Raw genomic sequence first — 11,792 nt, forward strand, 5'->3', positions numbered from 1 at the left:
ATTTTCTTATAACTATGTTTCCACTCAATAAATTAAGTGTTTATATACATTTTAAATCATTTTCTCAAGAAGTGTGCCAGTTCATAAGTTATCTTGGGATCACTTGTGGTTTTAAGCACCATGTTACGACTGGAGGGTAGTCTCGAGTCGTCACAATTCTACATGCCGAAAACAAAAGTTGAATGTTTAGAAAAAAAAAGTGAGAATTGAGATTTTGTTTTTTTAGCAGTTGAAAAATCTATAAAATCACAAGTTGAAGGAAAGAACTTGTGAAACATTAGAAAAAAATTCAAAAGCAAGTCACAAAAATTACAAATTTCTATTTCTTGTTTTCATCCTAAATTTGAGTTCTCAAAGTTTGAGTTCATCACCGAAATCTTGAGGGAAAACCATAGTTTCATTTCCCCTAAAAAGTTTTGAATTCGCCCCCTTTCATTTTATTTTTCTTAATTTTTTTTGGAGTTTTCATGAATACGTGAGGATGTTTAAACTTGGACCAAGCATATGTTGTTGTTGTGTTTTCTGCCGATGAATATAGTTTTGATTCTGAAAAAAATTTCATTTCGTGTACGAATACATGGGTATGGGTATGTGCATTTGTTGGTCATGTTCTTGATCTTTATTCTTAGTTTTGATGTAAGCTTGATTTGGTCTAGTGAATAACCATAAGATTGATTCTCAATCGGTCTTTACTTTATTGTCGCCTTTTTCTATGAAAATTTAGCTACAATATGGATTTATTCTATTGTTTGTGTGTGCTTCTCTCATTGCCCATTCCCTCATAAACTAAAACGTACTAATATTTTGTCAAAAACTGCATCACGACTTTGTTTTTGTGGGTTTTGTGCATCATGTTCTTCATCTATGATTCTCTCTTTAAAAATAAAGATACCTACAAGTTTGTTAGTTGAACATGAAATTATCGTTATTTTGTTTCTTACCATTTTAGCTTTCTTTTTTTCTCTTGATCTAACTCTGAATAAATGTTTATATTAGAACGATATCCAAATTTTCATGAATTGTGTATGTTCAAATGTGTTTAATCTGTTTTGTCTCCCCTTAACAAAATAAAGGTTCAACGTTTTCAAGGCTTTAAAATAATCTTTTCTCACGTTACGTCTTCTGTCACCCCTATTTGCTCTTGTGCTGAACGGAATGTGGTTGGATTTTTTTCTTCCCACCTAAAATTAGCCTCTTGTTTTCATGTTTGTTCTACACCTCTCTTTTCACTTTTAAAAGTTAAGTTTTGATTTTAAAATTAGTATGAGATATGATTATCTTGTTTCCCAATTGTTCGGATAAATTTTGTATGTTTGAAGATATTAAATTCTAATCGTTTGGTTTGTTAAAAGCTAGTGGAATTTTGTGAAATGAATATTTTCATTCTTAACTAATTATTGGAAATATGCTTTTGCCTATGATTTATACTAGTAACTTTTCTTTGTTTTTTTTTCTTGTTCAGATTCATTATGCATTCACGAAAGTGATTTTGCCTGTCTTGATAATCTATTAGTTTACAATGTTCTATTTTGAATAAAACTTACTAGATAGATATTTCCTTAGGATACTTTAATATTTTTGTTAATAAGATTTATTTTGAAGTGAGTACTTCTCTTATTTACCAAAAATATGTTCCTTCAAACTCATTCTTTGTTTTTTGTATACTAGTTTAACCGCACGCGCCTCACATGTGTACGTTTAATTATTTAAAATTAAATAATTTTATTTATTGGGAAGATTTTTAATGAAGTGTAAAAGTTTGAATCACTTTTCAAAATATATTTTGAAATTCTTCACACTTTAATATAATAATATAAACACAAACATATATTTTAGTGTAGGCACATATGTATTTTATATCATCACTTGTGTTTTTCATGCAGTACCTCTTTTTTTGGTTTAATTTGTACTTTTATTAATAATCAAAAACAAGATCCACAATGAATGGACCAGCCCATCCAAATAAGAAAAAAACACAAACCTACAACACTATATTGGACCGGCCCAATGAGTGACCCGATCCAAAGCTAAAGGAACATATAAAGAGTGTAGGGTTTCCAAAATGGGCTAAGATTAGCTCCTTCCCATTTAGCTTTCCACCTCTTTCAACATGCTTGACTTCACGAACCTTTGATTTAAGCTGCTCGTGCTTTGGGTAATAAACATTGTACCTTGGTCTTGCTGAGTTAAATCCATTTCCATTTTGTAAGAGTAAGATCATTTTCTCCTTTTGTGTTCTAACACTTGTTCTTCGTCTCTTGTTTGATATTATCTTCTCTTCTGTTCCAGCTAAGATCTCTAGTGTAAAGGTGTATGTAATAATTTTGGTGCTAAAAAGAAGGCTCCAGTCCGCTGTGTTCTGGTATTTAATCCTGGTAAGTTGTTTTCATTGTTGTTCTTGATTCTGGTACTTGACCTGAAATATAACATTGCCATTCTTGAAAAGGTGTGGCAGGGATGGAGATTGTGAGATGCTAGAACCCGCTTGTAACTGGATGGTATCAAGTTCCTCAGCCACAAGCAATGAAGATTTGACCTTATGATCCCTTGATCTACTAAGAGTCCTTTTTTGTTGGCTTGTGTAGTTAGGCTAAGTAGCAATTTCCTTTTTTTGTTTACTTTCTTAGGTTGTAAATATGATGCATGTAGATAAACTTGCTTTATTCTCTCCAGTCTGTCTACTTCTTTGCTAATGCTAGTCTCAAGTAGGAACATTAGTGCTTATCATGTTTAGAATCTTTCTGCCTGTACTTGATAGCTGTTGGAATATTGTATATGTAAATGTCTTTTGTTCCAATGCTATGTTGGCTAAGTCTGCTAATTGATTTCCTTCTCTGTATATATGAATTATCTGCACTTGCTTGGTTGAAAATAGTTGCCAGATTTGCCTAATCGTATCTTCTACTTTCCATGGTATCCCTTATTCCTTCATTAACAGCTTCTGTATCAGCAAAGAATCAGTCTGAATAATTACTTTATCCTGCTTTGATAAATTACAATGTCTAGCTATATTTAAATTAGCCATAGCCTTTGCTTTCATACTGTTTATGTCTTCAATTACTGCTCCTTCTGCATGTAGTAAATCCCCATTTGTGTCTCTTAAAGAAAAATCCAAAGAGCTACTCCCCGAATTTCTTTTTGAGACCCCATCAATGTTGTATTTAACCCATCCTTGTTGTGAAAGTTCCCATAGAACTTGTATGACCTTAATTGTAGGCTTCAACTACTACGCTGGTGTGGGATGACTGGCCATTCAAATGAGAACTCTAGTGTTAGTTTTGTCACCTTAAGGAGCATCCTCAGTTTTTTAGGTACATTCATGATCAGTCTATGCAGAGATACATCTTTCCCTTCATGTTTCAATGCATTTCTTATCCTCCAAAACTCCTATATTATTATCCCTGGCATTGCTCTGAAATACACTTTCTCCCTTGGCTTTACTTGTGTATTCCACCATGCATAAATTTTTGCATAATCTGATCTCAGCACACATGAGACACAATCTCTTGTGATGGGTTTTGGCAGCACCAACATTTGTATGTACCCTCTACTCACCACTTTCTGAAAGTGGCATCCACTGAAATCTTTTCTCTCCACATTATCCATATAAAGAATACTATCTTGAATGGTAAACCCCTTATCCACAACTATTTGTAGAAATCATTAGTTTCCTCTCTATACCTCACATAATGCCATGTTGATTTGACACTAAAATTTTCTCTTGCTTCTACTGACCATATTTTGTGTCTTTTTGTGATGTTTACTGAGGGGGAGACACCTTTTGTCTTATGTGATCCACAATGTCAGTTCATTCATCAACTCTGCATTCCACTATCTATCATTTAGAAAGTCTTTGACTTTTTTTTGTCTCATATCCCATTCCCTGCTATCCTTTATAATAGAGAAAAAATCTCCTACTCCACTCCAATTATCATACCAAATATGTGTATCTCCTCCCCTTATTCTCCATGTTATAAGATGATCAATGAGATATCTAACTTGCAGCATCTTCTTCCATACTTGGGATCCTCCTCCTGATTTCCACATAACCTCTTTTGGATGGAACTTTCTGCAATACTTATTCAATATAAATTCCCTCCATATAGAGATTTTGATTCTAAAATTCCACCATAATTTACAAAAAGAGTTGTGGATACATCTTGAAGTAGTCTAAAACCCAGTCCACCTTCGTCTTCTGGTAAACACGGCTTGGACCTAGCTACCTAATGCCTACCCCTACCCCCTATAGTATTACTCCATAAAAACCCAAAAAAATATTTTTGAATAGCACTTAAGACATTCTTAGGAGGGTTCACAACTGATAGGAAATGTATGGGTATACTTTGAAGCACATAATTAATACTGCTCTACCCCCAAAGGATAAAAGCTTATCCTTCTATGATCGTAGTTTATTGATTATTATATTCATGAGTTGTTGATAGTAAAACGTTTTCTTCGTCACATAGAATATTGGACATCCTAGATAATTGAATGGGAATTCTTGCCTCAAGATTCCAGTAGCAACTTCATCCATAACAACTACTCCATTGGATACACTACCATGTAAATACATTGCACTCTTTTCTTTGTTTATTTTCTAACCAGACACCACTTCATACCTTTCCAAAGTTGTTGTCACCAATTGTAAAGTACCCAACTCAACTTTACAAAGAACGATCATATCATCTACAAAGGCAAGATGATTGAGTCTTGGACTCCCTCTAGGCATGCCAAATAGCTTGAATTCTTTCCTTAGCATCAATTCCTTCAATCCTCTGGATAGTACCTCTACTAAAATAATGAACAAAGTAGGTGATAGAGGATCCCCTTGGTTAATACCCATGGATGATTTAAAGAATCCTTTAGGTTGTTCATTTAGTAATAAGGAGTACTAATTATTGGACAGTAATCTGAATACCATGTCTATGATCTCTTCACAAAAATCAATCTTCCTTAGAACTTTTGTCATAAGGAGACACTCCACTCTATCATAGGCCTTCATCATGTCCAACTTTATGACTATCATTGGTGGTTTTCCCCTCTTTTTGATTTCAAATAATATCTCCTGAATTATCAGGATAATTTCAGCAATACTTCTCCCCTAAACAGATTCAACTTGTTCTTCAGAGACAATATCAGGCAACAGATACTTAACTCTTTTATGAATAAGTCTTGAGAAGATTTCATTCACAAAGTTGCTAAGTGACATAGGTCTCAGGTCAGAAAAATTATTGACAACTAATTTCTTTGCTAACAACACCAAGTTAGTGTGTGTGATAAACCTTGGAAGATCATAACCATAGAAAAAGCTATTATCATCTTATTTAGGTCCTTAGAAATTGTCCCAAGCATCCTGGAAGAAAGAACAAGTCTTACCATCTGGCCCTCCAATACTATTTTTATTCAAACCCATGACTACCACCTTTACTTCTTCTATTGTTGGGATTCTTTTTAACTCTGTATTTTGGACTTTTGTTACTATATTTGGTAGTACATCCAGCATCGTAAAGTCCTCAGTATCCTCTTGCTTCTGAAATTGATTCTGATAGAACATGGTAACAGCTTCAGCAATTTTAACCTGATTCTCTAGCCAAATACCCTCATCATTCTGGATATTTTTAATCCTTAGTCTTTACCTTCTTCCCTTCACAACTACATGGAAAAATCTTGTGTTCTTTTCTCCATCCTTGAACCACTCAAAACAAGCTTTCTGTTTCCATAATTCCTCTTTTCTTTTCATTTGCATTGCTAACTCTGCTTGTGCTTTGAATAAAGTAGCCCTAATATCCCCTGTTGGATCCTCTTCAAACTTCTTCTCCCTTACCTTAATCACTTTTTCAAGAGTAGCAATCTCTTGAAAAATATTTCCAAAAGTTTGCTTACTCCACTAAGTCAATGTAGCTTTAGTCTTGTTTAACTTTTGGTAAAAAATAGTGAAAGGATTGCCCTCTACCTCCACTTTTCAATTCTTCTTAATTACCTCCAAGCAAGATTCTTCTTTAAGCCAAAAGTTAAGGAACCTAAATGGCTTGATCAGATGATCTTAGTGAGTATTACAATGCAGTAGCATTGGTGCATGGTCAGAACCACTTCTTACCAAGTTTTCTACCTCGATAATAGGAAATATTTCTTATAATTTATCATTAGAGAAGACCCTATCAAGTCTTTTGAATATGCACTCTCCATTTTCTCTGCCATTCCACCAAGTAAATTTGCTCCCCTTGAAAGCAATCTCCTCTAAATTACAAGTGCTGATATAATGATTAAAGTCTTCTATCTCTTCAAAAGTTACTAATAATCCACCAAGCTTCTCTTTCTCATGCCTCATAACATTAAAACATCCACCTACCGTCAAAGGTTCATTTATTACACTAGTCAGTACACCAAGAGATTCCCATAACTGAAGTTTCTCAAGCTGAGTACATTTTGCATAAACTAGTGTAACCACAACTATTACTCCTGTATTTTGATTTTCCAATCTGAGTGAAATTTGTTGTTCCTCATCACTGATGATAGTATACTCCATAGTTGACTCCATAAAATCCCAAATCTTTCCTGACATATTGACTACTACATGCTGTATTCCTAGCCTTCTCCTATAATCCTCAATATTATTCCCGTCCTGAAATGGTTCCATAAGGCCTATGAAACCAAATTGGTATTTTTCGTGCATTGTTATTAAACTTGTAAAAGCCTTTTGTGTATTAATAAACCTGATGTTCCAGATTAAAGCATTTATTTTGAGGCAGGTTTTGATGTATGGCTCCTTGTTTGTATTGAACTTGCACCTGTACTTTTGATTTTTTTTTTATATTTTCATGTTTTACCTTCAGCAACCTGATCCATTTTGGAGATAGATCTCTTTCTACTGCTACATCCTCAATATTATCTACCAAATTTTTTGTATCCAGGTTTTTCTTCTTTCTATTAACAATATCCATCATATTCCCTGCTTCAATTACCAAAGGTACAACATCCTCTAATACTTGCTCTTGATTCTCATTTTTATCTTTCTCCATCACCATTATCTCCTTTGACTCATCTTGGGACTTTTCACCCTCCTTTGAGTGTTGTTGCACTGTACATACTACTTTTCTTTAATTTGTACTGTTGTCTCTTCTACATGATGTTCCTTGTCATTACTGGTATCGTCTCCTGATTTTGCTCTTTATTATTATCATTGTTGGGTTGTACCTCTTCTGATGGTGTGGTGTCTGATTCTCCAAAACTCTTAGTCACCCAGTCCTTAGTGCTTTTCTTTTCCTTTATATGGTTGGAATTGTGTTGCTCTTCTGTATTTTTTGATCCAAAACATCAAAAGCATTTGATGTTTCTATTTCAGTAGAGTTCTCCATCACTTCTCCCACTATATGACCATATTGGTCTTTTCTGTACTTGCTTTTTTTTTTGCATCCACTGATTTTTGTTATTGGCAGCTCCTGTATTCTTGTTTAGTTTCTCTTGTTCCTTACCTCTTCTTTAACATTGTGTCTTACTTCTCTTTTTTATTGTACCTGATCAAATAGCCCAGGATGAATATTCCAATAGGAATCCTCATCATGCCCTTGTAAGCAGCATTCTTTCCAATACTTAGGTTTATGATCATATAGAATATGAATCCATTTGGACTTAATGTCTCCAGTGATATCATATTCCTCCTTAATTTTAACTATGTGTGGTAGTTTAGATACCAAATCTACCTCTATCTTCACTCTTGTACAACTTGACCTCGTATGATTCCTTGTGGCCATATCCACCACTAAGGGTTTGCTTACTGCAGATGCAATCGAGAATATGACTTCCTTGGCAAAACAATTGGGTGGTAAATCTAGTAATGAAATCTATGCCACACCAACCATGGTTTCAACATCATGTTCAAACCATGGATCCCACTTGAGTATCCTCATTTGCCAATACATGTCTTTGACCTTAATATAGTACGCAGTGGTTGATAACAATTGTACATAGTCCTCTATTTGATTCAAACGAATCAGTATATATCTTGTATCTAGCACCCCTATTGTACACTCTCTCTTAATCCCGCACTGCTTTGGGATTTATTTCTAATTTCGGTGACATCAGGTTTTCCATATGAGAACTTACCAATAATTTCATGTTACAAATTCTCTGGAATTATCAAGCTTTTTACTTTCGAAGATTTCTACGAAATCAATGGTTCCCCATAAAACATAATGACAGGTTCAGGAGGAACTCTAATATTCTCATGCATGTAAGGTTTTGCCTCAACAAGTCAGTATATTTTGGGGTAGTTGTATTCAGTTTAATCTCCCTTTCAGTAATATGTTTCGGTGATTCCTCTGGTGGATTAATCCCACCAGAAGTAGTAGCCATATTTCTCAAAATTGGTTAAAATGATGGTTTTGCATGGGCCCTTTTTAGGGTTTCCTAGAGAGAGTGAATGCAGTACCTCTTTCCCTTACTGCCAGAGACTAAGAGAGTTCTTAAATTTTTCCTATTCTAACACTTTTATACGTATTTCTAGATTTTTTAAATCTTCTTCAAATCAAATTTAGTTGATTTAGAATTCTTAAACTAATGAAAAATGTATTAATCATCATTAATTCTAATGACTTCTAATAAGGAAAGATTTTATCATCAAATATATTTAATTCATTTTCAACTCTTCTATATTAGGTTATAATAGTTTAAAGATGATTTTGTCTAAAGAAAAGACTTTTAATGACGGGCAAAAAGTTTCAACAACATTTCTAAGATCCTTCACACTTTTAATATATTATAGATTATAGATATAGATTCGAGCCACATACAGATTGTACTCTTATGTTTAAAAGATTGCTTGCATGGCTTTGTAAATTATCTAATCTTTGATGGATTTACAATTTCTTTCATCCTTTTTACTATCAGCTTTGATAATATAGTTATATCGTTTTTCTGTAGACCAATAAAAGCGAAAATATAACATCATATCTCACTGTTTGTGGTATACTTTACTTCTTTCGTATTTTCCTTGATTAATTAATTAATTTTCTAATTTTTAATTATTTTTATTTTATATGTAAATTCTAGAGTTGAAGTTTCAATTGGAACTCCATTTCGACCCAAACATCGGGTCAACCATCACTAGGATTACAGCACTTTGGAGTCCCTTACATTAGAAACTCAACTCCAAAATAGAGTTTAGTATCTCTTAGACTTTTCCTTTTTTTATCATATTATGTCGTTTTCCTTTGGTAAAAAAATTGATCTCCTTTGTTATAAATTGTTTAAGGTAGTATTGTTAGTTTTGTGTGCTTACATTGCTTAATATTTGGTGATCTCTTTAACCGCAAATAATGCTTTTGTATTTATGGTTTTTATTTTTAGCAAAATCAGTTTACAAAAGCAGTTTTTTAGAAAAGAAATTCCCAACCAAGTCTTAAAATTTGCCATATTAGGATTAAAACAAGGGAAACTTACAAAAATAGCCTAGGTTTCAGCAAAATGAGAGTGTTCCTAGCCTAGCTTTCAAAATTACAATGTATAGCCTTTGTTTCTCTTTTTTCTTCTTTTTTTTTTCATTTTTTTCTCTTATATCTCTAGCCTCTACTTCTCTTTCTTCTTTAATTTTTCTTTTTCATTTTTTTCCTTTTTAATTTTCCTTCTTTTCCTTTTTTATTGTATTTTATATTTTATATTTTTTTATATTTTCCCAAAATATGATACATCGTGTACAAGCCATGAATGATGACGGATACATCATAATTTCTTATTGTGTTTGTATTCATCGTCATTTTTTCCTCTTTTTTCTTTTTTTACTTATTGATTTTTTTCTGTTTTCATTTTTTTTCAATTATTTCTTTTCTTTTTTCCTCTCTTTCTCTAACTACTATTTCTCTTTCTTCTTTTTTTTTCTTTTTCACTTTTTTGTATTTTTTTCTTTTTCATTATTTTTTTCTTTTTCGTGTTTTTCCTTTTTTTAGCTCTTTGCTAATTGTAGCTTCTATTTCTATTTTTCTTTTTAGTTTTCTTTTTTGTATTTTTTATTTATCTATCTTTAATTTTATTTTATATTTTTTGTATTTTTAGAAAATATTGTTATGTTGAGCACAAGTCATGGGTGATAATAAAACACCACAATCGCTTATTGTATTTGTATTTACAGCATCATTTGTATTTTTGTATTCATAGATACAATTATATTTTCATTTTATAGTTCACGCTCATATTTATGGTTGTATTTATAGTTTTCATTTGTATTTGTATTGTATTTTGTAACTCTCACTTGTATTTGTATTTTATCATTCACACCATTATTTATATTTTTGTATTCATTGATATAATTGTATTTTATAGTTCGCGTTTGTATTTGTATTTTATAGTTCATATTTGTGTTTGTATTTTATAGTTCTCGCCATCTTTTATATTTTATATAATTTGCACTTGTATATTAAAGAACTATTTTGTATTTTTATTTTATGATTGACCGCATATTGTATTTGTATTTGTATTTTGTGATTTCATTTTTTTTGTATTTGTTTATGTATCTATTTTCGGCGTTGTACTTGTATTTTCAAAAGAACTATTTTGTATTTTTATTCTTAAATTGACCACATATTTTATTTGTATTTGTAATTTCACTTGTTTCATTTGTTTGTATTTGAATTTATTGTTGACAACATCATTTGTATTTGTAAAATAATTGAAAAAAATGATAGTTTTTTCTACGAACACTTGTATTGATATTCATTGATATAGATTGTATTTTATTAATACAAATGGAACAATACAAATGCAAATAATAAATTACAAAATACAAATATTAAATTATACAAATATAAATGTTATATTTGTATCAAATGATACATATTGATACAACTTAAACCATATGCATACAAATGATACTTGCTTATATACAAATGAAAATGATAACTTGACGTACAAATACTAATGATACATTATCATTGAATGACACATTACATATGATATATTTTAGACTTAGGTAAATATAATTAGTCCATATATTTATTTGTATACAAATATAAATGATAAATTCTATTCACTATTAAAATAATAAATGTATTTAAAATATATAGTATCACATGAATAAATAAACAATATAAAAAATATATCTATATCTATAATATATTATAAGTGTGAAGACCCTTATAAATGTTATTCGAACAATTAGCTAATTGTATAGTATACATAGATGATATGCTACTATATACAAAAACTAAAGAGGAACATTTAAAATTATTAGAACAATTTACAGATATAATAGAAAAATCGGGAATAAGTTTAAGTGAAAAAAAAGCCAAAATTGTGAAAAACCAGATAGAATTTTTCGGAATGCAAATAGATAAAAGTGGAGTAAAAATGCAACAACATATAGTACAAAAATAATAAATTCAAAAGAAGAATTAGATACAAAAAAAAATTACAATCATTTTTAGGATTAGTAAACCAAGTAAGAAAATATATACCTGATTTACAATCAAATTACTAAAGTAGTTATATCCTTGTATTTGTCTTATTTTTAATATCTTATTTGGTATTGAATAATTGTATGTCATAGTTTTTGCATCTATACACTAGCAAATAAATAAGATGAACAAAGAAGAATTTCTAATAGATGAAAAAACATATGAAAATCACGAAGGATCAAAAATAAAAATATTATTCTCTAATATAGGAAGAAGATATAAGAAAATAGGTGAACATTTATATTTAATGTTAGAAAAAGAAGAATTAAAATTAGAAGATAAGTTGGCATTATGGTAAGAATAGAAAAAGAAAACGAAGAAATAGATAGAAAAAAAGAAATAGATAAA

At 31.1% G+C, this 11,792-nt stretch overlaps 1 protein-coding gene across 1 annotated transcript; it reads right to left on the reverse strand.

Moving 5' to 3' along the window:
• Nucleotides 1–5,632: 5,632 nt before the first annotated feature.
• On the reverse strand, nt 5,633–7,025 carry LOC124887729. Its single transcript, XM_047397639.1, has 3 exons — nt 6,828–7,025; nt 6,155–6,622; nt 5,633–5,887 (listed from the first exon to the last, which is right to left on the reverse strand). Exons 1-3 carry the CDS (start codon nt 7,023–7,025, stop codon nt 5,633–5,635), a joined length of 921 nt encoding a protein of 306 aa, XP_047253595.1.
• Nucleotides 7,026–11,792: the final 4,767 nt, after the last annotated feature.

This window comes from Capsicum annuum, chromosome 10 (genome assembly GCF_002878395.1).
Source record: "Capsicum annuum cultivar UCD-10X-F1 chromosome 10, UCD10Xv1.1, whole genome shotgun sequence".
NCBI classification, from domain to species: Eukaryota; Viridiplantae; Streptophyta; class Magnoliopsida; order Solanales; family Solanaceae; genus Capsicum; species Capsicum annuum.